Consider the following 26,506-nt stretch of genomic DNA (forward strand, 5'->3'; position numbering starts at 1 on the left):
GCAAGAATACTGGAGTTTGTTGCCATACCCTCATCCAGGGGATTTTCCCGACCCAGGGTTTGAACCCTCATCTCTTTCTTCATCTGCACAATGACTTTCGAATGATTCTATAGCTATTTTGTGAAGAAGTGGAGAAGAGGGATGAAATCCTTTGTGTGCAAAGCATTTGTGCTATTACATCAGGGAAAATGAAGGAAATGAGAGTGAGTATATGTTGCTTCAAACCTTAACTCCTCTGGCTGACTAGCTGTCCCAGCCATTCTGGCCATTATGCCAATTATATCCAGTCCTCTAGTGTCTATCATTCCTATCCAGCCCCAATTTCTGGCACTGGGGCTCACGACTTCCCTTCCTAATAGGGGTCAGATAGAAAATCCCGTGTTAGGTTTTGGGCACAACTACTTGGTCTGGTATCATGGAAGATCTGACAGGCCCTCAGTTTGAGCCAGAGGCCACTCCCAGGGGAAGACAGCTTCCCTTCCCCATTATCTCATGGGGAGAGTGAAAGTGAAGTCGCTCAGTAACGTCCGACTCTTTGCGACCCCGTGGACTGTAGCCCACCAGGCTCCTCCGTCCATGGCATTTTCCAGGCAAGAGTAGCCGAGTAGGGTTGCCATTCCCTGCTCCAGGGGATCTTCCTGACCCAGGGATCGAACCCAGGTCTCTGGCATTGCAGGCAGACACTTTACTCTCTGAGCCACCAGGGAAGCCTGATCTCATAGGGAACCTAAGTGCAAATGATTAGCCCACTGGGTTTCTCAGACTTATTTAATTGGAGAGATGGCAGCCTTCCTTAATAGGGAGGATCCTCTACACCCAAAGCCCACTTGGCAGTACCCTCAGCTGAACCAAACTGGGACCCCGATGAAGGAAGAATGCTCTTATTAGAAAATGAATGCATCTTGGCAAAACTTTATTAAGGAGAACCAAAGCAAAAACAGTTTCAAGAAATTCAGCAAAACAAATGAAGACCTCTCTGAATTTTTAGAAAGGACTTGTCAGGTTTAGAGATGTCACACTAATGCAGATCCCAAGGCCCCTGAAAACATTAGAATGGCAAATTTAACGTTTTTTGTAGAGGTGGGGGCAAAGTGCCTCAGATATTGTGAGAAAGTTGCAAAGATTAGATATTTGGAATGAACCCTTTTTAATTGGTAGATGTTGCTTTTAAAGTGTTCAACAAGGAACAACAAAAGAAAGAAGATGCAAAACAAAACCACTATTTTTGTCAGTAAGTCACCACGGGGGCTCTATACTAAAACACAAGAAAAACAATAAAAGAGAGCCTCTTATTGGTAGAAAGAAAGAAACACTCTGGTGAATGAGAAGGCTTAGGGGCTCCCTTGGACTTGAGGCAATATGAGGTGGTAAATAACAGTTTAAGTAAATTTTTTTTTTTAAATCAGTTTAAAAGGAAAAACTGGGGGCTAAAATGTTCTTTCGGGACTTTGGAAATTCCCAACATACTTTGAAGATTCCCAACATGCTGCTGGGAATGTAGGCCATGCACGTGTGTGAGGCCATGCACAGGTGTGAGGCCATAGTTCAGTAAAGACCTGAGAGGGCCTGAGGTTCAGTTCTCATCTTTAACCCTGAGGATTTGTGCAGGCAGGACATGAGGGCCAAGGTCAGCATGTAAATTGCCTGGCCTAGGGTGGAAGATGAGGCCCAGCATACACAGAGTCTTGGCAAAGATAGGAGACCTACTGATTCTATGTCCTCGAAGAAACCTCTGTCCAGTCATTAGCTGACCACTAAGCTAACTGAGGAGAAGTTTCAGTGGCTCCACACAACACAGAAAACTGACTGTTTAGAATTAGTTCAGAAAGGTCACTAACCACTCAACAACAGCAAGTCTGGGGGGAGGAGTGTGAAATCTGATTTCCAGAGTTCCCACTTTATATAATTTAACATGTCTAGTTTTCAGCAAAAACAAAGGTATGCAAGGAAAGAAATTATGATTGGTTTAAAGTGTGTGTGTGGGATGGAAACTGTGCCTAAAGCTGCCCAGAAAATGGACTTACTAGACAAAGACTTCAACTATTTTAAACATGTTTGAAGAGCTAAAAGAAATCAGATCTAAAGAACTAAAGGAAGGTATGAGATCAGTATCAAATAGAGAATACAAATAGTTAGAAATTATAAAAAAGGAACGAAATAGAATGAAACTAAGTAAAAAATGAGAATTTATTACCAAATTCAAGGCCGTGAAGATTGATCAATATGGTTTCTTCTTATAGCTTTACAGTGTTCTTTCTTATACTTAGGTCTTTGATCCATTTTGAGTTAATTTTTATACATGGACTGAGGAAGAAGTCATACTTTGTTCCTTTGTGCGTAGATATACAGTTGTCCTAATGCCTTTTGTTGAAGAGTCTGTTCTTTTTCCTTTGGATGGTGTCATGTGTTGAATTGAGTCCCGCTGCAAAAGATATGTCTGAGTCCTAACCTCCAGTACCTGAGAATGTAACCTTATTTGGAAGCAGTCTTTGCAGATGTAACTAGTTAAGATGAGGTCATACTGGAGTAAGGTAGACATTTAGTCCAGTATAACTGGTGTCCCTATAGGAAGACACACACAGAGGGACGATGGCCATGTGACAACAGAAGTGGAGATTGGAGTGATACAGCTGCAAGCCAAAGAATGCCACGACTGGATGGCCACCACTAAAAGCTAGAAAAGGGTAAGAAGTTCTTCCCTTTGGGCTTCAGGGAAAGCATGGTCCTGCTGACGCCTCAATTTATTGCAGCCCAAACTACAAGACAATAAAGTTCCATGTGTTTTTAAAAAAATGTTTGTTTAGCTATTTATTTTTGGCTGTGTTGGGTCTTAGTTGCTGTGGTATATGGGATCTTCGTTAAAGTACGTGTGATCTTTTGTTGTGGCACGCAGGCTTTGCTAGCTGCAGCACGTGGCTCAGTAGTTGTGACCCAGACTTAGTCCCCAACCAGGGATCAAACCCACGTCCCCTGCTTTGGAAGGTAGATTCTTAACCACTGGACCACCAGGGAAGTCCCAAAAGTTCTGTGGTTTTAAGCCATCCAATTTGTGGTACTTTAAGGCAGCGTTGGGACACTAATACAAATAATGTTGGCACTAATGTTAAAAAAAAATCAGTTGACCAAAGAAGTTTCTGGACTCTCAATTCTATTCCATTGGTCTATAGCTTTATAAGGCTTTCACCTCCTTGGTTAAATTTATTTCCTCCGAGACATTTTATTCATCTGGGTGTTATTGTAAGTGAAATTGTTTTCTTAATTTCCTTTACAGATTGCTGTTTGCTGATGCATAGGAAAACTGACTTTTGAGTGTTGGTCTTGTGCCCTGCAACTTTGCTTAGTTCGTTTATTAGTTCCAGTAGAGTGTGTGTGTGTGTGTATGTATGTTCTATGGGATTTTCTATATATAGAGTCGTGTCATCTGTAAACAGTTTCTCTTGTTTTCCAATTCAGATGGCTTTTTTCTTTTGCCTAATTGCTCTGGCTAGGACTTCCAGTATAATGTAGAATAACAGGGTGAAAACAAAAACATTGTTCTTCAGGGAAGCTTTCTATTTTTCACCAATGAGTATAATATTAGCTGTGGGTTTTTCATAACTGTTTATGTTTAGAAATGATCTTGAATTTTGTCAAGTGCTTTTCCCACAGCAATTGAGATTGTGTCCCCTCTCCCCTTTGTTCAGTTAATGGGGTTTATTAGATTGATTTCTTCATTTTTATACAGTGAAAACTTTTATATTTGGAATTAGCCAGTTGGACTCATTATTGTAGTTAGGAGCCAGTTAAACATATGCCTTCATCAGTTCTGATTAGGGTGTTGACCTTAGCCATGTCAACATCATAGTGCTTTTTCACAGCATGTTTAATCTAGCGCTTGTTGGCCTTGACATCCACAATGAAGACCAGCGTGTTGTCTATTTCCTTCGTCGCTGACTCAGTGGGGAGGCGGAGCTTGGTGATGGCATAGTGGTCAAACTTGTTTCTGTTATGGGTGCTCTTCTAAGGATATTCGGGCTGCCTTGAGTCATAGTGTTTTGGGCTGTCAGAATGTGTGTGATGTCCAGATCTTCTTTTTTTTTTGTGGCTGTGGATGCCTTTGAACACTGATTTGTTGGCTTTAAAGCCTTTACTGTAGCCTTGGCTTTAAGAGGGGCAGCAGCTTCTTTCTCCACCTCTGGTGCCATCTTCATTCATAAAAAAGATTTCAGATTGATTTCTTATGTTGATCCATCCTTGCATTCCTGGGATAAATCCTACATGATCATGATGTATGTATGATGTATATACTTACGTGCTATTGGATATGGTTTCTGAATACTTTTGTGTCTTTGTTACTGAGGGGTATTTTTTTTAATTGAAGAATAGTTGGCTTATACTGCTGTGTTAGTTTCTGGTATACAGCAAAGTGGTTCAGTTATACATATACTTTTTCATTATGGTTTATTATAGGATGATGAATATAGTTCCATGTTATACAGTAGGGCCTTGTTTATCCATCCTATATACTCAATCACATATGCTAATCCAAAACTCTCAGTCCTTCCCTCCCCTACTTCCCTCTCTCTTGGCAACCACAAATCTGTTCTCTGACTCTTCTTGTTTGGTAGATATGTACATTTGTTGTATTTTAGCTTCCACATAAGTGATATCATATGGTATTTGTCTTCTTCTGATTTACTTCACTTACTATGATAACTTCAAGGTTCATCCATGTTGCTACAAACGGCATTATTTCGTTCTTCTGTATGGCTGAGTAATGTTCCATTATATATACCACATCTTCTTTATCCACTTATGTGTCAATGGACATTGAGGTTGTTTTCATATTCTGGCTACTCTGTTATGCTGCTGTGAACATAGGGATCCGTGTATCATTTTGAACTAGAGATTTGTTTGGATACATGCTCAAGAGACAGATTTCTGGACCATATGGTACCTCTAGTTTTTTTGAGTAACTTCCACAGTTTTCTATAATGTCTACACCAATTTAAAAGCCCACTAACAGTGTAAGATGGTTTCCTTTTCTCCACATACTCTCCAACATTTATTATGTGTAGACTTTTAGATGATGGCAGTTCTGACTCGTGTTACAGGATATTGAGTATTGTTTACATCTCTCTCCCATATACCGTTTGGTTGCCACGCTATGTCTGACTTTTTTGTACCCCATGGACTGTAGCCCACCAGGCTTCTGTCCATTGGCTTTTCCTGGTGATAATACTAGAGTGGGTTTTCATTTCCTTCTGCAGAGGATCTTCCTGACCCAGGGGTTGAACCTGTGTCTCCTGCATGGCAGTTGATTCCCAGTTGATTTTCACTGCATGGCACTGAACCACTTGGGAAGCCTAGGTATACACACACACAGACACACACGTGGGATACTGGTGTGTAATCTTCTTGTGATGTCTTTGCCTGGCTTTGGTATAAGGATAATACTAACCTCATAGGTGTTGCCTAGGTATACACACACACACATGTGGGATATTGGTGTGTAATCTTGTGATGTCTTTGCCTGGCTTTGGTATAAGGATAATACTAACCTCATAGGTGTTAGGGCTTCCCTGGTGGCTCAGCGGTAAACAATCTGCCTGCAATGCAGGAGATGCAGTATGACTATATAAATACTCCCAATATGTTAGCCAAAGACCACACTAAGATTTATCACCCCACTTTCATATGACCCGAACTTTACTCACCCGCCTGGTATTGTTCCAAATATTCTGGAACTTGTTTTCACATTTCTCCCTGCTGCCCCCACCCCTATTTTAATGTTCCATCTAGAATGCAAACAGACATCACTGTGCTTGGAAAGGACTTGCCATGGCCATAGTGCCATGGGCTTATCTACTCCTTGACCAGATGCTCAGAACCATGGAGAGACAGACTTAGGACAAAACAGACACAAAGTTCAGCTGAAAGTTATGTTCCAGATTTGCTAGCTATATAAGCTGGTGGAATCAGGTCTAGAATCCAGTTCTGTTGATTATGGATACTATGATTACTATGAATCATGAATGCTATGATTATTAGTATCCTGTCTTGTTTTATTAAAAACAAAACCATAATCAACAAAACCTCCCTTTAGTACTTATATATAAAGAAAGGTATATAAATTATGTTGGTACATCAGTTTTAAGCACTAGAACCTCTTCCCTAAGAATAGCCGTTGATATTGTTTCAAAGAATAAAACACAAAAGAATCCAAGAATCAAATTTCGGCTGCTCAATATACTCCAAAGATACGTTATGTATGTGTTTGTTTCAAAAATTTCAGAAACCCAATTATAGTGTTATCATTGACTGGAAGAGGCAAACATCAAATACAAAAACACAGAAAAGAAACATAAACTTTGGAAAAGGTAGTCTTTTTAATAACTGTTTTATCACCAGGTTAAGTCATGCAGTTACAAAGTAGTTAGAAATTTCTAAAAGGATATTATTGTTAAAAAAAAAACAAAAAACAAAGAAAAGCTCATTCTTACATAAATAATATCTAGTACTTCATTGGGACACTACTGTTCAAAGGCCCTGGCCAAATAATTCCCAAACAAAACACAACCCCAGGTTGTATCCAGCCCATTGGGAATGAAGCCGTGTGCAAAGATGAGGCCTCTAAATGAGGACACAAAGTCAGGGCAAGTTGGGGCCATTGGCAATGCTCAGGGCTGCCAGCCAGACTCCAAAGAGGGAGCCCAAGTGGTTTTTCCTGGAACATTCTACTTGAATTATCATTCAATTAGTCAATGCAACAGATCTTCAAAAGAGAACAATTAATTAACATGATAAAGAGGTTACTACATTCTTTGGACTATATATCATAATTGTGGTTAGTAAATTCCGACAGCCTTAACAAAAATAGCCTCCATCATTTGCAGGTATGAAGATAACTTAATTCTCTACTGGGCTTTTTATTTCTGCTGGATGACAGTATGCAATTGACAAGCTATAAATGATACTGTTTTATGTTATAAAAATACTAGCTTTTTTCATTTATTATGTTTATAGGCATTCACTGCTTGAGTCAAGGTTAGGCTTGTTAAATGGGTAAAGGCAATTTTCTTACAGCAGCATGTACTTTTTCTAAAAGAATAAAATACATAAAGAGAAACAGTTTTTTTGTTGTTTTTTGTAACCTGTAAAATCGATTTATTTTGCTGATGTAAAATACCAGTAACTCACTTGAGAACCATGCTACCTCCTGAAAATGCCATATACCTGCTTCTTACATGTGTCAAAGCACCTGATAGACTTGTTCAGAGCTGAAGCGGCAAGTGATTGACTGGTCTTGGACAACAGGTGCTTTCCTAGGGCCATAGCTGACTGTGCTGGGAAGCAGCCATGGAGAAAGGCAGCACAGGCAGACGGAAAAAACTTTATTTAAAGGCAAAATGCCCAAACGACTCTCTGGAATAGCTAATTTCTACGATCACTTACTAGCTTATATATGATCCCTTAGCCTTAATTTTTTTTTCTTAAGGGGCTGATTTGGATTGACTTGTTGCGAATGGTGTCCATTATCTATTAAGTCATGAGAGAGAGATTTCTGTGGTTACATGTAAACTTGTGATAGGTCTGCAGATGAAGTGAAAAGGGTAGTGAAGAAGTCAGCCACAGTCTGGTCTATGTGAAGGTCACACCAGCTTCATTGTACACCTTGAAGACTTTCTCGATGGCATTGACATAGGCAGCTGTTCTCAGGTCCAACCCCAGGTTATATTTCATGGCTGTGCGCATGATTTGCTGAAATGAAGGAGAAAACGCAGTGATTATCATCCTGACTCAAGCAGCCAATCTGTGAACACAGCAAGGCACACATGAGCCTGGTACAGGTTGGCCGGGTACCACTTTAGGACTGGGTTTGTACAGCCAAAGAGAAACTATTTAGGTAGTAGAACAACTTCTAGTTGGGAAGGATTAATTCTCTGGAATTAATACAAACTCTTGTTTAGGCAACAAGAAGGTGCTACTCTATTCTTCAAAATTTAAGATGTGAGCTATCTCTAGGCCCCTTAGACATCTAGTAATCTGAAGCAAGTATGATATACACTAATAATTTAAATGAACTAAGAATGGGGTGATGGAAATGTTCTGGGGTTAGGGGTGATGGCTACATAGCTTTGTGAACATACTTAAAGGCTGTTTTGTTATATATTTTAAAAGGGTGATATTTACGGTATGCCCGTTATCTCAAAAAACTAACAGCAAACACCATGATTAATATCTGCTCTGCTATTTCAACTTAATGCCAAGTGGACAGAATCTGAACTTGAGAAGAAATTAAGAAAACTGGACTCAAACTGTGCTTGAAAGGCTTTGAAATAATGATCAAGTTGTCAAGAAAACTTTGACATATACCAAAGTCTATGTAGCAAGGTAGCTTCCTATAGCTGTAACAGAGTAATGTGCGCTGAGCTGCAATCCAGTTTGGCTGACATCACTCCTCCTAACTTGGCATTATTTATTTCAAAGTCTGGAAAACATATTGAGGACTCTAGAAACAACGTCATCATTTAAGAATGAAAAACACACGTTCTGGAACATTTAAACAGACTGATATCTTCTGTCACTGCACACACAATCCGGCAGCTGAGGCGACACGGTTGAGCTGCGCTCCATGTAACCAGCAGAAACACAAACACCATCTGTATACGCACCCTGGCAGACCGCTCCATGGTGTACGCTAAACCAGAGTGCACGATGTCTTTCTCAGAGGCACCCTGTTAGGGAAAAGAATAGTTTAACCAAAACCATACAAAGACATGCTTCACCTGTCAGCACAAATGATTCTTAAGTCAATATACAGCGAGATAGAATTGTTTTCTTTCAGGCAAGATATACTTAATTTAAAATATCTATTTATAAATTTTTTAGAGCTGGGAATTACTATCACCACTCCTAATATGACATGTAGAGCTGTCAAACACATATTAATGTGCCAGATAGAAACTTTAAAAAGTAGCTCACCAACTACTTATCTATGCTGAACTTTATCCGATAAATATTTGTTCACTCAGGAAGGTACACTTGTATAACGTTTGTATCAATTAAAAAACATGGGTTAAAACTTATTCCAAACTTGTTCTACCAAATTAGGAAACACTTGCTTTTCAAGTGGAATGCTGCTATTCCTTTCATTTACTCACTCATTTGTTCAAATATTGTGTACCTACTATGTGCTAGGAACTCTTCTAGTACTGTGGACACAGCAGGAAACAAAACAATGAAAATTCTCTCTTCTCATAGTTTAGATTCTAGTTAGAGGGAGCAGCATACACACTGCTAAGATCACCAAAATTTTGAATTCAAACTGAGAAGTGGCTCAGGGACTGAGGCCTTCCAATGTTAACAGGGTAGAGGGATGACAGGGATCAGCAGACGGACTGGCGAGTGAAACAGGAAGAAACCCAGGAGGATGTGGCATCCTGGAAGCTAAGATATATTTTCACAGGGAGTAATCACCTGTGACCAGTGAAGTAAGATGAGAACTGAAAAAAGACAATATGGCAAATGACAGTCTGGCAATGCTGCCAAACTGGCTACTTGGACAAGAACAGTTTTGGTGGAGTGCTGGGCAGAATAGGAGGTATGAATATAGAAGAACTGAGAACAGAGTATACACAACTCTTAAGGAGGTATGCTGTATTAGCAGTGGTCCCCAACTTTTTTGGCACCGGGGACTGGTTTTGTGGAAGACAATTTTTCCATGGACTGGGGAGGGAGGATGGTTTGGGGATGATTCAAGTACATTACATTTATTGTGCACTTTATTTCTATTATTATTACGTTGTGATATATAATGAAATATACAACTCAGCATCATTTCCCACTCACTGACAGGGTTCTGATATGAGCTGCAAGCAACTGATTGATTACGGTCTCTGTGCAGTCAGATCTGTTGGTGATCTGTATCTGCAGCTGCTCCATAGTGCTAGCATCACTGCTTCAGCGCCACCTCAGATCATCAGGCACTGAATGTTGTGAGGCGTGTGCGACTCACAGTAGGGTTTGTGTTCCTGTGAGAATATAGTGCCATCGCTGATCTGATACGAGGCGGAGCTCAGGTGGTAATGCCAGCAATGGGGAGTGGCTATAACTGCAGATGAAGTTTCATTTATTTGCCTGCTGCCCACCTCCCACTGTGCAGCTGGTTCCTAATAGGCCACAGATGGTACCCAGGGGTTGGAGGCCCTTGCTATACAGGAAATACAAATGACAAGACCTGGAAGGGCAAGTGTGATTCAAAGATTTATATTTTCTTAAGAGAGCATTTGTTACATTGATAGGAATGACTAAAGAGGGAAAACTGATGATGCAAAAGAGGCAAAGGTTTGCTGGAAATTGAAAACCTTTGAGAAATTGAAAACAGGTCATCTAGTTGCCCAGAACAAGATGCAGGCTGAGATGGAAGCACAGAGTTGCTCTATAACAATAACAGGGTACAGATACCAGAAGCTGGGTAGATGTGCAAGTTCCCTGATGCTTCACTTTTCTGTGAACAGATACCAGGTCATAAACTGGAGTGCAGGGGAGGAAAAAAGGAGAAAACATGATATAATCACCAGGAAAATGAGAAGATAAGTGGAACAGGGGAAAGTAATTTAATTGCTGGGGAACTGAGAGCCTACTTGAAGTTACAGTTTGAAGAGTCAGTGGGGCCTCCTGCTACAGGAAAGAAATGGAGGAGGCAGAGCACAGAATTTCATCAGGTTCTGGTGTTAACAAGAGGGTGTGATGAAGCAAAACAAGACCAGGGAGTGACTGCAAAGATGGTGAATGGAATTTAAGTGAAGATAGAGGTAATGAGGGACAGTGAAAAGATGATCAGGTCAATGATATAGGTCCTGGCAGGGCCAGATCATGGCTGGGGAGGGGGAGACTAGAGGAAAGGAGCTGGGGGGAAAAACTTGTTTTTCAGCTAAAACTTATTACAAAACTCCTGTAATATATAAGTCAATAAGAGATGAGAAACAACCTTAAAATCTAAAATTGGAAGCACTGAAAGCATTTGAAAGTGGCAAGACTGATACATTGGCTGCTATGTGGCAGGCCATGTGCTGGGACATGGGGCGACCATGGGGAGGAGCAAGAAGCCCATCTTAGAGCTGCTGCAGCGGCAGGACCTGGGAACTCATGTAACTCCCCGTGATGGAAGGACAGACGAAATGCTGGCACACAGAAGGAACTTTAGGGAACAGAGATGTGGTGACACTCAAGCAGGAGTGGGTCTGGGTATTCCAGGAGGAGGGACCAAAACTAAGGGATGCATAGTTGTGGAAAAGAGGAAGGTTCTTTGAAGAGAACAGTTAGTATCCAGAGTGGAAAAAACATTTTCTCGTTCAAAACAAAGCCCTTAACATTTCCCCATGTTGTAACAGTCTTAAATTATTTTCTATGATGGACTATTTCATAAGATCTATAACTTAGCCATTTTCTGGCCCTCCCCCACCACTGGAATGTTAAATCAAACCTAATTTTGAAAATGACTACACACACAGTTCCAGTGACATCATGCACAGAATCATTACTCTCCTTTAAAACTGTTTTTGTAGGATTAATTCCCAGAAGGGATGTTATTATAGTGTCAAAGAGCAGGAAAACTTTAATAACATTTTTGCACTGTCATCAGAATAAAGGTACAACTGCTTTACCACAGACGTGGTGAGTATAAGATCCATTGTTTAAGCTAGTTTAATACGTTAAAGGATCCTTATTTTAATTTGTATTTCTTTAACAATGAGGTTAAACATTTCTTCTAAGCCTATTTCCTGTGATTTTTTTCATGGTGTCTGCCATTTACTCGTAGAGATTCTCTTTATGATGTGTATTAATATATTCTATTGAAAGTTAATTAACATAAAATATCTTTTCTCATCTGTTTTCTTAATGTGTCCATATAGCAATTTCAATTTTTATATAAGTCAATCTAATGTTTACTTTTCAGTTCTATTTCTCTAAAGCTTAAGAGTCAAAATACACAATAATTCTTCACAGTCATGTTAAAATCACTTGTTGGTTGAGTCATCTGTATTGTAAAAGTATCAAAAGCAATAGAACCATGAATTATTTCACACTAAGATACTCCATTTTTAGAACATAATAAAAAGGGAAGTCATGTAATTGTCATGTTGACGACCACCCCTTAAACCCATTTAATCTACCTGGCCTAATCTAAAGAAGAGAGCAGGCCGTGTATGGAAAATAACTGCCACAAGCACACTCACCGATATCCTGTCTTGGAACTCTGCTGTGGGCACAATGGGAATAGTTCCACCATGTTTTCCAAATTTCCTTTCCAAACTCTCTTGAACAGACACTATAAAAAGCCAAGAAATGAAGATAAAATTTTGCTAGTAGGATAAAACAAATGAAATACAACCAAAAGTAGTCCCAAACTATATTCACAGTCCTAAACTGAATAGTTTTAGAAACTTTCAACACTAATGACATAAAAGGGTTACTCATTTAAAACTGAGCTAAAAGGAATAAAGCACTTTGTCAAATTCCTATGTACGTGTGAATTTAGGTCACTGATCTGTTTCCATAACACCCATCACCAGGGTTTCTCCTTGGCTCTTTTAAAAAGAAAAGGCAACGGAAACTGATGGAAAACTCACCCAGATTCTCAGTGGGCTCAGTAAAGCTCAGCTGGAGGTCTTGGTCTTATTTTAGCTTGAGGAAAATACTAGTGTTAACTCTGAAGCCTATTCTAGTCAGAGACAAACAGCATTCTTATCAGAAGATGCAAAAAATTCTTGACACTAGATAGGTCTTTACCAAGAGCACCATGAGATAGAAATGGATGAGTATCAACAGGGTTCAAAATGATACTCTAATTTACAGATTATGTTCTGGAAACACTTGCAGAATAAACACTGGAATATAAATACGTTCTAGAGAGTTCATATACTGAATACCTTTAAAGAAGTTGTATATTTTTGGTCTAAGACTCATGAGACAGAATGGTTTCCTATTCTGAGATTAAACAAGAAGGGAGGGAGGAGGGTTCAAGAGGGAGGGGACTTCTGTATACCTATGGCTGATTCATGTTGATGTACGGCAGAGACCAACACAATACTGTAAAGCAATTATCCTCCAGTTAAAAAAAAATTTAAATAACTAAAAGAAAAAAACATCTTTTAGTATTGTGATTATGTAACTATTACCCACTTAATACCACTGTATCATGATTGGTCAACAGAAAAATAACAGAATTCTATATCACCAAAACTACCATTTAATAGAAAAACCTGTAATTACTTTTTAAAACCCAGATGCATATCAGAATTATCTTGGAATTTTTTGGAAAAAACAAAAACAAAAACGGAAATTAGTCCTTTTATTAAACACAGGCTTTCCCCAACCTTTTAGATGGTCCAGAAGATTACTCTTAGAGAATACAATAATCAGAACTCACTGAGCAAGTGGTAGTTAGAATCCCTTTCATATTTGAAGGTCAAACGACCATAGCTGACATGATTTAGATTCTTCAGCCACTCAAAGTAAGATACTGTCACTCCTCCAGCATTCAAGTAGAGATCCTATATACAAAAAAAATGAGATGATGGTTTTCATAAAAGCTTACAGTGAACATAATAGCTCAATATGAAAGCAGATTAAATTTCAAACTTCCCATATATATCTTAGACAGTGGCAGAAATTTTGTACTTAAGAAATTCAGTTTAGCTGAAATTTTTTAAGTGCTTGCAGCAAAAGGAGTTCTTCAAAATGCATCACAAGTCAACACTAACTTCTAATGACCTTTTGCTACAGACCCCATGCTTAACCACTGAAAAACTTAAGCACATGTTACTCATATTAGCTTTCTGAGTAAAAGAAGCGAGGAACATCTGCAAGTTACAGTAGTATTTCTAGCACATTTTATATTTATATAACTGGATTTACGAAGTCTAAATACATACTCAAGAAAGAGCCTGAAGTTGAAAGAAAATGTTCAGGTCCAAGTGAATTTTTTTTTTTTTGGATAGACTTATTATATTAACCACACTTCCACTTTATTTTCTTAAAAGCAAAATAAAGATGAAAAATTCACTAAGGCTTGGGAAACTTAACAATCCTCTCGCCACAATTCCTTGCAAAAAACAATTATGACTCTGAGTACATATAAAATCTGGCAAACACAGTTTTACTTACTGGAATAACCATGATGTTCCTCTCTAGAAAAATCTTATCAGCTTCTGGAGTTGTCGGTCCGTTGGCACCTTCAGCAATGATCTGCAAGAAAGTTAGAAACATAGAGAAATGCTGCTAACACTGTGAAACCCCCTCTAGCTGAGCTTAAGAGATATGCGTACATCGGAGAAGGCTGTGAGAGAGACAAAAAATTCCACTTTAAATTGTATGCTGGGGAACTATATGTGAATTATATCCCAGTAAAGCTTTTTTTTTTTAAAGAAGAAACCTATTAGAGCTTCTCTATGACCTTCAATCACAATAGTAAGGTTGAACCCATCATCATGTCACCTTGGCTTTGACTCTTGGTGCGTTGGACTTGGTCAGCTGCTTCTCGCTGGCAGCAGGGATCAGTATGTCACAGTCAACCTCCAAGATGCTCCCTTCATAGATCTTTGCTTTGGGGAAGCCCAGGATTGTTCCATGTTGCTATAATTGATTAAAAATCAGAATTAATGGCTGCAACAGAGTTGAAATGTTTATGTTCAGTGCCTATGATGTAAGACTCATGAGCAAACAAAATGAAAAGACAACTCACAGAAGGGAGAAAATATCTGCAAATGAAGAGACCAACAAGGGATTAATCTCCAAAATATACCCATGCAACTCATTAAAAAAACAAACAAAAGAATGAATGGAAGACCTAAATAGATATTTCTCCAAAGAAGACATACAGATGGCCAGGAGGCACATGAAAAGGTGCTCAGCATCACTAATTATTAGAAAAATGCAAATCAAAACTACAATGAAGGGCTTCCCTGGGGGTTCAGTGGTTAAGAATCTGCCTTGCAGTGCAGGGGACACTGGTTTGGTCCCCGATCCGGGAACAGCCCACATGTTGTGGGGCTACTAAGCCTGGGAACTACAACTACTGAGCCTGTGCTCCAGAGCCCAAGAGTGGCAACTACTGAAGGTCTTGGGCCCTACAGCCCGTGCTCTGCAACAAGAGAAACTACTGCAATGAGAAGTCCTTGCACAGCAACTAGAGAGTAGCCTCCTGTCACTGCAACTGAAGCACAGCAGTGAAAATACAGCACAGCCAATAAGTAAATAAAATGTTACAAACAAAACAGGTGTACAATGAGGTACCACCTTACACTGGTCAGAATGGCCATCACCAAGAAATCTACAAACAATAAATGCTGGAGAGGTTGTGGAGAAAAGGGAACCCACCTACACTGTTGGTGGGAATGTAAACTGGCATAGCCAATATGAAGCATAGTATGGAGGTGCCTTTATAAAAGTACAAATAGAGCTATAGTATGATTCCGCAATCCCACTCCTGGGCATATATCCGGAGAAAACTATAATTCAAAAAGATATATGTGAGTAGCCAGGGCATAGAAGCAACCTAAATGTCCACTGACAGAGGAATGGATAGAGACGAGATGGTACATATATAAAACGGAATATTACTCAGCCATAAAAAAGGCATGAAACAATGCCATTGGCAGTGACATGAATGGACCTAGAAATTGTCCTACTGAGTGAAGACAAGAGAGAGACAAATATATGATGTTGCTTATATGTGCAATCTAAAAAAGGGGTATAAATGAACCTATTTACACAACAGAAATAGAGTCACAGATGTAGAAAATAAACTAATGCTTACCAAGGGGGAAAGTGGGGGAGGGATAAATTACAAGATTGGGACTGACAGACTACTACATATAAAAACAGATAACCAGTAAGAACCTGCTCTATGGCACAGGGAACTCTACTCAATACTCTGTAAATGACCTACATGGGATAGAACCCCAAAAGTGGATATATGTATAACTGATTCACTTCACTGTACAGCAGAAACTAATGAACATTGTAAATCAACTATACCCCAATAAAAATTAATCTTAAAAAAGCAATGGAAACAGATTTCAATAATGCTTATTTCAACTTTATAACATCCAGGTGGTCAAACTCCTCAGATATTAGAATAACATACCAATTTGAAGTCTTCCAGTTCCTTTGGGTCAATACCATCTGGATTCCATATGCTGCCATCAGACTCACCAACAGCAACACATTTAGCACCAAAACGATGTAAATATCTCATAGAGTGCAGGCCCACATTACCAAATCCCTGTGAAGAACAGTTGTACATGAAACAAAAATCAAAGTCCTAGCACAGATGGTTAAGTGATATTCTAACCAATACAACATTCTATTAGCTTAGAAGTAATTCTCAAAATCCTTTGGACAAAAGAAACCATGTCTCTCTTCAATAATAAATTTCTATGTTTTAGAATTTAGAACTCAACCCTTTGTAATTTGTGCTAGTGAGTCCTGAAGACATTCAGTTACGAGTAGTTTGCTGACTTATAAAGAAACGGCAACTACCTAGGACCTCAGTCCCTGATGGCCAGATGTCCTATGGTCATGAAAAGATAAGTCACTAACTGGGAGGAATATGATTCTTATTTTAAAGTAGCATTCAACTTAATTTCGATTCTTATAAGCAAACTAATCAAACATTGAGCAAAAGCTGAAATCTGGATCACTGTGTATACACATGATAGTTTAAGAGGATGTATTATTCTGCGAATGTCCATTCTAAACCTTAAGAGATCCAAATGATCAAATTTGAAAAACTGCAAATCTAGATGCTCCAACTGAAGAAAAAGAAAAAAAAATAGATGCTCCAACTGAGAGTGTAAGGATATGGAACTCACCTCTTCCCAGAAATACATCAAAAATATATCTACAAATGGAACAATTTTCACAGAATACCTACTAATCACTAGACCCCAAACACCTGAGAGGACAAGAAAGATCTATTAGTTTAGATCTTTCAAATAATAGATCTTAAAAGATCTATTAATCAGGTAGGATGAAAGAAAAAAAAAAAAAAGGGAAGTGGAATGGGACCTGTGTTCCTGGAATGAAAAGTGTAAAAGTGTTAATCACTCAGCTGTGTCCAACTCTTTGTGACCCCATGGACTGTGGCCTGCAGGCTACTCTGCCCATGGAATTCTCCAGGCAAGAATACTGGAGTAGGTAGCCATTCCCTTCTCCAGGGGATCCTCCCTGACCCAGGGATCGAACGCAGGTCTCTTGCACTACAGGTGGATTCTTTACTTCTGAGCCACCAGGGAAGCCCTGGAAGGGAGCTACGAAAGGGCAGAGGTTCCTGTATCCTGGGAAGCCGTCTCACAGGTGGGGGAGATCAGGTAAGGGGTTTCAGAGGCTCAGAAGAGAGTAACAACTGTTCTGTGGCAGGCAGATCGAGAAGAGACCTGCACAGACTGTCTATGCCACCACCCTGCACACCCCAGCTTGAAATACACGTCTGCCAGCACAGGTCACGGGTGAGTGCTGAAACTCAGAGTTTAGAGGACAGACCTAGGGGAGGACTGCTGTTGGCTGCAAGGAGACAGCCTGAAGTGTGGTATGGCTGCAACAGAGGGTGTATGAAGACGCTTGGACCTGCCAGACACAGGAGTATAAGGATGTCCCACTGTTAAGTGGCATCTGAAGCGAGGGGCATGGTTGCCATGGCACCCTCTTTCTCTGCAGGCATTGGGAACACACACCCCCGCTGCCCCCTTGCTGGGCTCTTGGAGCTGGCACTAGCAGACTGCCCATGCACAGAGTGGGGCTGAAATCAGAGTCGAGCCCTTGGGCTGTGCATAGCAAAGGGGTGGCCTCGCTGAATATCCAGTGCAGGCTTTGGTCACAACACCAGTCACGCTTCCTATCAAGGGGATAACAGCTAGCATACACTGAGGAAAGAGGCGGCAGGCACCCACAGTAAAAACGGCCCTTGCATGAAACAACACTAAACCCATGCAGGCTACATAGGGATGCGCCCACATAAAAAAGAGCCCTCTAAGACCACAGTAGCTAATTGTTTCTACTCACAGACATAGAGAACAGACTTGTAGTTGCCAAGGGGGAGAGGGGGAAGGAGAAATGGATTGGGATTCTGGGATTAGCAGATGTGAATATGAGATGGGTAAAAAGCAAGGTCCTACTGTATAGCATAGGAAACTATATTCAATATTCTGTGACAAACCATAATGGAAAAGAATATGAAGAAGAATCTACATATATGTATAACTGAATCACTATGCTGTACGACAGAAACTAACACAACACAGCAAGTCAACTGTACTTCAATAGAATTTTTAAAAATTGCAAATCTAAAAACACTGAAAAACTTACTGCCTATATATCAGTTATTCCTTAAGAGAGCAACAAACATTTTTACCTGAACCGCAAATGTTTTATCTCCAAATCCTGGTGTCATTCCTAAAATACTCATGTAAGAAGCCTCATTGATGAAGTTTTCAATCCCATGGAAAACTCCCCGGCCAGTAGCAGAGATCCGTCCATGGATTCCACCCTGACTGATGGGCTTACCAGTAACACAGGCATGGGCATTAATATCCTGCAAAAAAAAAAAAGGGCACAAAACTTAAAATTATACTCATTAGAAGTGTATGTGTCTTTAAGGTATACTTTCATCAACAGAGATAAATCTCACTTGAGGTGGCAAGAATACACAGAACTATACAAAAAAGATCTTCATGACCCAGATAACCATGATGGTGTGATCACTCACCCAGAGCCAGACATCCTGGAATGCGAAGTCAAGTGGGCCTTAGGAAGCATCACTATGAACAAAGCTAGTGGAGGTGATGGAATGCCAGTTGAGCTATTTCAAATCCTGAAAGATGATGCTGTGAAAGTGCTGCACTCAATATGCCAGCAAATTTGAAAAAACTCAGCAGTGGCCACAGGACTGGAAAAGGTCTGTTTTCATTCCAATCCCAAAGAAAGGCAACGACAAACTACTGCACAATTGCACTCATCTCACACGCTAGTAAAGGAGTGCTAAAAAAAAAAAGTAATGCTCATGAACTGTGAACTTCCAGATGTTCAAGCTGGATTTAGAAAAGGCAGAGGAACCAGAGATCAAATTGCCAACATCCACTGGATCACTGAAACAGCAACAGAGTTCCAGAAAAACATCTACTTCTGCTTTATTGACTACGCCAAAGCCTTTGACTGAATGGATCACAAACTGTGGAAAATTCTTCAAGAGATGGGAATACCAGACCACCTGACCTGCCTCTTAAGAAACCTGTATGCAGGTCAGGAAGCAACAGTTATAACTGGACATGGAACAACAGACTGGTTCCAAATTGGGAAAGGAGTATGTCAAGGCTGTATATTGTCACCCTGCTTATTTAACTTATATGCAGAGTACATCATGAGAAATGCTGGGCTGGATGAAGCACAAGCGGGAATCAAGATTGCTGGGAGAAATATCAGTAACCTCAGATATGCAGATGACACCACCCTTATGGCAGAAAGTGAAGAACTAAAGAGCCTCTTGATGAAAGTGAAAGAGGAGAGTGAAAAAGTTGGCTTAAAGCTCAACATTCAGAAAACTAAGATCATGGCATCTGGTCCCATCACTTCATGGCAAATAGATGGGGAAACAGTGGAAACAGTGAGAGACTTTATTCTTTTTGGGCTCCAAAATCACTGCAGATGGTGACTGCAGCCATGAAATTAGAAGATGCTTGGAAGCAAAGTTATGACCAACCTAGACAGCATATTAAAAAGCAGAGACATTACTTTGCCAACAAAGGTCCATCTAGTCAAAACTATGGTTTTTCCAGTAGTCAGGTATGGATGTGAGAGTTGGACTATAAAGGAAGCTGAGCACTGAAGAATGGATGCTTTTGAACTGTGGTGTTGGAGAAGACTCTTGAGAGTCGCTTGGACTGCAAGGAGATCCAACCAGTCCATCCTAAAGGAAATCAGTCCTGAATATTCATTGGAAGGACTGCTGCTAAAGCTGAAACCCCAATACTTTGGCCACCTGATGGGAAGAATTGACTCATCTGAAAAGACCTGATGCTGAGAAAGATTGAAGGCGGGAGTGAATGGGACGACAGAGGATGAGATGATTGGATGGCATCACTGACTCAATGGACATGAGTCTGAGTGAGCTCTGGGAGTTGGTGATGGACAGCGAAGCCTTGCATGCTGCAGTCCATGGGGTCAAAAAGAGTCAGACACGACTGAGTGACTAAACTAAACTGAACTGAACTGAACCTGCAGCAACCAGAACAGTGTGCAGCAGATAAATCGATGGGCGGGACATGAGAAAACAGAGTCTTAATGTATATAGGAAGTCAATATAAAATACAAGAAGCATTTTACGTCAGTGGCTAAAGTATGTACTACTTAATAAACTGAGGCGATTTGCTACCGGTATGAAATAAGATAAAGTGCCTTATTTCATACCATATCCCCTACCCTCCAATGTTCTAGCTGGATAAGTTGAAGAATGACTATAAATATTTTACAGAGAGAATTTAGGATTGTGTTAGCTGTATCATTACCAACAAAGAGGATAAAGTAAAAAAACTAAAATGGTCTACTAAAGTGATTTATGGAATTAGTAGTTTTCCCACAGTTTTCCTTCATGAATAGTTATGAATACAGAATTACAAACCAGGTGCCAAATGCTTTTGAACAGAGAAAATGCAAATGTTGGAGCTGACAGCAATCCTCTCTGAGGTCAGGCACTGTGCCGGCTGGCTGTGAGCTGCCCCGCATACCTAATTGTTCTGGAAAGCCTGGGTCAGGGTGGAGACCTTGCTTGCTTTCCAGTGCCCTCACATCTGAACACAAGTAACAAAAACTATGGCTTCTTATCTTAGGCCTGGCCCTGATTTTGGATATCCTATCACTTTATGGACAGTCTTTTACCAGCATTCAGTCTAAGGTTTAGTTGGCAAAGCCTCACAAAACTTTCTTTTGTCACCTTTGGGAATGAGCTAGGAAATAACAATGTACTGCCCACTGCTTTGTCCTATTCAATCTAATGCTTTGCTTAAAAAGACCATACCCAGAGCTCATTTAACATAAGAAAGTAACATAGAAAAGCAACCTTTTGGGAATGGCAGTCAAAACCAAAATTCTTTGAAGTGCCTCATACTGCTCCTGTTTTATTTTAGGGGATTTGCAGAATTTACCTGGTGTAGTATTTATACTTATTTTTTATGCTTACCAGGAGCCACGTTATACTATGACTCACTTAATCCTAATGACTTTCTCATGAACTAGGTACTATTGTCATTTTTCTAGATGAGGAAAGCGAGACACAGAGAGCTTAAGGCACTTGCCACAGGTCACAGAGCTGGTATGTGAAGGAGCCAGTTCTAGAACCCAGGGTGTTTACCTGTGCTCCCAAGTAGACACATACTATATCACCTCAGGAAATGAGACAAGTCTAAATTCCTCCACTAGATGCTGTGGCCCCCTTCCTCTCTTCTAGAGGAAACAATATTCCTCCTCTTCTAAGGGTGATTTTCCACTAGGGCCCGTAAAAGATGAATCTGTGGCCCACAGCCAATCAACATGCCAAACAACAACAAAAACCTTTCTCTTTGAAAAACAGGCACCTTTCAAGCTGTCTTCTCGCCAGCGCCATTTTTCTTGAGTGAAGACTACTCTTCATGCCCCACTGCACTCTCAGCAGCCCCCTGAAGCCTGGCTCCATTCTCACTATTCCAACCTAGTTGCTGAATTGGCCTCTTCTCAGAACCACCCCCAACACCCACAACGCAGAGCTCTCGGTACTTCTCATTCTTTTGTAACTAATTGCTTCCCCCTCCGCCCCGCAAACGCTCTTCAGTCTGTCCATTCCTCTCAATTCTATGGCAGGCCAATAGCGCTTTGGGGCTCCTGGGGAGTCTTCTTGCCCCAACAACCCCATTTTCTGCTGCACACAGGGTGAAGCTTACAGTGGCACACACCTGCTTACTGAGCATTTCACTGGCTTCCCTCTGTTTTCAGGCCAAAGACCAAAGTCCTTGCTGTCACCTACAATGTAGGAATCTGGTCTGACTCTCTTCTGCGGGCCTCTCTGACGCCCTCTCTACTCTGGCTACCATAGTCTTCCCTCAGCCTCTCAGGTTCGCTTCTTTTCACATAAGGACCTAGGTGCTTCCTTCTGCCTCTAACCCTTGGCTAGCACCACCTCCCCTGGTTGATAAGTACTCCTCTTTCAGAGTAGACCAAAAGGTTACATCTCAAGGAGGCCTTTCTGATCCTACTCCAGAGATGTGGTTAGGTTCCCAGTACTCTTTACATGGCATCAAAACACTTCCTTCTAGCCTTTACCCCAATTGTATTGAACACCTTGCTTGTACTTTATTATTTTTTTCATTCTCCAATGTTTAAAAAAATTAATTAATTTATTTTAATTGGAGGCTAATTACTTTACAATATTGTAGTGGTTTTTGCCATACATTGACATGAATCAGCCATGGGTGTACATGTGTCACCCATCCTGAACTCCCCTCCCACCTTGCTTGTACTTTATAAGCCTCGCATGTAGTAAGTGATCTCTCTATATTTTTAGAATAAATTGTGAGCAGTTAGGGTATGGAGTTCTTAGAGGAAGAGAATCAGGCAAAGCCTTCCTCACAAAAGAGAAGCCATTCTGTTATCTAAGCCTGTCCACAATGCTTGTACTTGAACAGGTCTCAGCACTCAACCATCAGATCAACTGAAACCTAACGGAAGAAGATGTTGACCTTTTCTGATCTTAGTAAGTTCAGTTAACTAAAGCTTGGACTCTGCCAACCCCCCAAGCCCCTTCATGAATATGCATGTACCCTCAGCTTAAAAGGTTCCCGCTTTTGCTGTTCTGGGAGACACTGCTTTGGGAAAGATCCCTAGTGCTCTCTGACTTGCTCTGAGTAGTAAACCAAGCCAACCTTCAGTTTGGTCATATCTTGGCCTGACACCCATCCAGGTGAATCCAGTTTTTGGGTAACAAAATGACTTCGGTTACTTTCTCTTTCTATTCCTTAAGTGGTTCTCAAGGTCCCACCCTTTCAAGGACAGAACGTTAATTGTCCTTGTGTTCTGTGTCAGTGGCACTACTTCCACTCAGTCCAGAGACTCAAGTCCTCCTGGTTCTTTCTGACTCAACCTTGTCCTTCGCCTTGGTCCCACATGTGCAGCCCTGTACCGCTAAGTCTATCTCTGAGCCAGAGCGTCTCCCTAGCCCTGTGGCTCCCAGGCTGTGAAGGCGGATGCTGACACTGTGGAGGCCGTCTCTTTGCTCTAGCCTAATGCTGCGGCCAGCCCCTCTCCCCTAAGGAAGGGTCAGCATCAAAGGCTCCCCACTGACTAGCAAGTAAAACAAAAACACTGGGACTTGAGTATTTTCTTATTCTTTCATGTACTTCTTCATTCTCCCATTACCTTTCTAAATGTGCCTTATCTTCAGGCAATCTGAGCTCTACAGTTTCTCTGCCTATTCCCCAAATCTCCACATTTGAATTCTATCCATTTTCAAGGTCTAGCCCTGACCAAATACCTCCTTCCAGGAAGCCTGCTTTCAGAAACTCTCCACCCTGCTATTACACTATCTCCATACCTTCCTTATCTGCCTAATGTGTCTTAGTTTCTTTGAGGGAAAAACCCGAATTGAATGCTTCTTTATTTCCCATCTACTGTCTTGAAATGAATCCTGCCCTGGCAGGTGATCTCTGAGGGTCCCATCCCAGTGTTGAGAACAGGACTGCATGTGAGTAAAAGCTCAACCCAAGTTCACTATATTTATGATGTAAGATTGTTGTTTAGTCACCAAGTTGTGTCTGACTCTTTTGCAGTCCCATAGACCGCAGCCTGCCAGGCTCCTCTATCAACGGGATTTCCCAGGGAAGAATACTGGAGTGGGTTGCCATTTCCTTCTCCAGGGGATCTTCCTGACTGAGGATTGAACGTGCATCTCCTGCATTGGCAGGCAGATTCTTTACCACTGAGCCACCAGGGAAGCTCATGATGTAAGATAGATAGGAAGTAAAATAATATATAAAACAAGACATGATTAAAGGAGAGGAGAAAAACTCAATGAATTTTCCCCTTATATACATCATCATTTGAACTGTTACTTCTGATAGATAACAAATGAAGCCTTCAGGGCTTTGGTGAGTACTCACATAGTGCCCTATAGTGCTAGCATAGGTGTCAGCAATCCAGGACATCTCCCGCTCGCCTGTGCTCATGTCCGGGGCAGGCACATCAATGCCAGGACCTGGGGACACAGAGAGAGGGCATCGCACCAATTTCCAAGACAAATGCATCTCAAACACATCCTTGCAGTTCTCTACAATAACAAAGCTACTGTGGCTAGAAAACTTCAGATTTCATCTAGGTTACTAATTCAAATCATAGAAATACTAAATGTTCCATTACAAAATTTGACACACACAGTGTTACGTAACTTCTTCCACTAGTGTTCACTTGCTGTGAGTTTGGAAATTAGCTCTGCACAACAGATACACCACTCAATAGACTTCTGAACGTGCAAACATAGGCAAACCAGTTTAACCTCTCTTGACCTCAGTTCCTTAAACTGCACTTGGAGATTACAGTGGCGTAAGAGGTTGCAGTCAGAAAGTTGATGTGTATGACACAGCACGATGACATACCTGCTTCCTGGGGATGTAAGCCCTCCTCACCAAGTAGAAAAGGCAAAAACACACATTCTTGAGGCAACTATGTTAAGCCCATAGTACTTTTACCCGTGACAGAATCCTGCTTTGACCTATTAAAAGCTTACTCTGTATAGAAAGTTTTAGACCTTGGCTTTCAGTAACTCAGAGCAGCAAATTAAATGGTTTGAAGGTAACAAGAAGTTAGCCCACAGGCAGTGACAAGTAACAATGACAGTACTAATGCTGATGTCCTATGAGATCTCAGATAGAAATGTATTAAATGGTGACGACTTAAATCTGTAAAGGCAGGAATAGATAGAAATATACTCATCAAATGGTAAGTAAGAATACAAAACCACCTGTTTAGTGGATCAGTTAACTAAAATACAGTATATCATGCAAAGAAATACTATTCAGCAATTACAAAGAATGATGTGCACCCATGTAAATGACTTGGAATCATCATTAAAACGTACATGTGGGGAAAAAAGCAGGTTTTGTATAGCAAGTATAAGTTCCCATTCATATAAATTTCTCTTTCTTTATACATTTGTTATTGTTTAGTTGCTAAGTTGTGTCAGACTCTCTGCAAGCCCATAGATTGTAGCCTGCCAGATTCCTTTGTCCATGGAATTTTCCAGGCAAGAATACTGGAGTAGGCTGCTATTTCCTTTTCTAGGGAATATTCCCTACCTAGGGATCAAACTTGCGTCTCCTGCAAGTTTGGGAGGTAGATTCTTTTTTTTTTTTTTTAATTTTTTATTTTGTTTATTACTTGGAGGCTAATTACTTCACAACATTTCAGTGGGGGGAGGCAGATTCTTTACCAGTGAACCACTAGAGAAGTCCTTCTCTATATATACCTTTGTGTAATAACTACTTATTTCCATATAAATGTATGCAGAGGTTTAGAAAGATGAACAAACTCTTTCACTATATTTAGAGTTCAGTCTTGTTTATAGCTTTCTATATTGTTTCAACTGTAAAATACAAACTCATTACCTTTATAACAAGAAAACCACAACTTTAAAATGACAAATTGCTCCTGCATCCTTTTAGAGGTTCCCAGATGGCTCAGTAGTAAAGAATTCACCTGCAATGCAGTAGACATGGTTCAATCCCTGAATCGGGAAGATCCCCTGGAGAAGGAAATGGCAGCCCGCTCCAGTATTCTTGCCTGAGAAATCCCATGGACAGAGGAGCCTGAAAGGCTACAGTCTACGGGGTTGCAAAAGAGTCATATGACTCAGAGACTAAACTATTACCACCACCACCCAAAGTAAAAGCACAAAGTATTATTACTACTCCATACAAAATCAATATATAGGGATACACAGATTACAAATAATTCCTGAGTTACAGGTAAATTCTCAAATACCTTACAAAGTACAGGTGTGAAAGTCTAGCCTTTTAACACTCAGTCCTGTAACAGTAAAATAGGATAAAAAGTTGACTGAAAAAAGCAACTGCTTTCACAGGAGTATAGAGGTAAAGCTAAACAGGTAATTTTGGTGCACAGTGATATAGGGGAATGAAAAGGGAAATCCACAGTTTAAAAGACGATATCCAAATGCACATAACAGAATTAACACCCTTTTACAAACTAAAAAAAAAAAGAAAAATGAAGGACCACTTCTCAATTCATTCTATGAGGTCAGAATTATCTTGTTATCAAAGACTTCATAAGAATACTGAAGACCAGTATCTCTTAGAACAGTATCAGAAAAAATAAAATACTTATGAATAAACTTAACAATAAGTATACAAAACTTGTACCTAGAAAACTATAAAATATGATTAAACAAATGGAAAGACATTCAGTACTCATGGACAAGAAGACTCAC

At 40.3% G+C, this 26,506-nt stretch overlaps 1 protein-coding gene across 1 annotated transcript in view; it reads right to left on the reverse strand.

The window, feature by feature from the left end:
* Positions 1 to 6,349: 6,349 nt before the first annotated feature.
* Positions 6,350 to 26,506, reverse strand: part of GLUD1 (glutamate dehydrogenase 1) — a 36,478-nt gene continuing 16,321 nt past the window's right edge. Inside the window, exons 5-13 of the mRNA XM_043924841.1 lie at positions 24,165 to 24,259; positions 18,398 to 18,577; positions 16,133 to 16,270; positions 14,482 to 14,619; positions 14,152 to 14,232; positions 13,415 to 13,538; positions 12,222 to 12,313; positions 8,655 to 8,717; positions 6,350 to 7,740 (exon numbers count right to left, since the gene is read on the reverse strand). Of these exons, the coding sequence (XP_043780776.1) occupies positions 7,621 to 7,740; positions 8,655 to 8,717; positions 12,222 to 12,313; positions 13,415 to 13,538; positions 14,152 to 14,232; positions 14,482 to 14,619; positions 16,133 to 16,270; positions 18,398 to 18,577; positions 24,165 to 24,259 (1,031 nt within the window). The 3' untranslated portion in view covers positions 6,350 to 7,620. The remainder of the gene's footprint in view (positions 7,741 to 8,654; positions 8,718 to 12,221; positions 12,314 to 13,414; positions 13,539 to 14,151; positions 14,233 to 14,481; positions 14,620 to 16,132; positions 16,271 to 18,397; positions 18,578 to 24,164; positions 24,260 to 26,506) is intronic.

Source organism: Cervus elaphus, chromosome 15, assembly GCF_910594005.1.
Source record: "Cervus elaphus chromosome 15, mCerEla1.1, whole genome shotgun sequence".
NCBI lineage: Eukaryota > Metazoa > Chordata > Mammalia > Artiodactyla > Cervidae > Cervus > Cervus elaphus.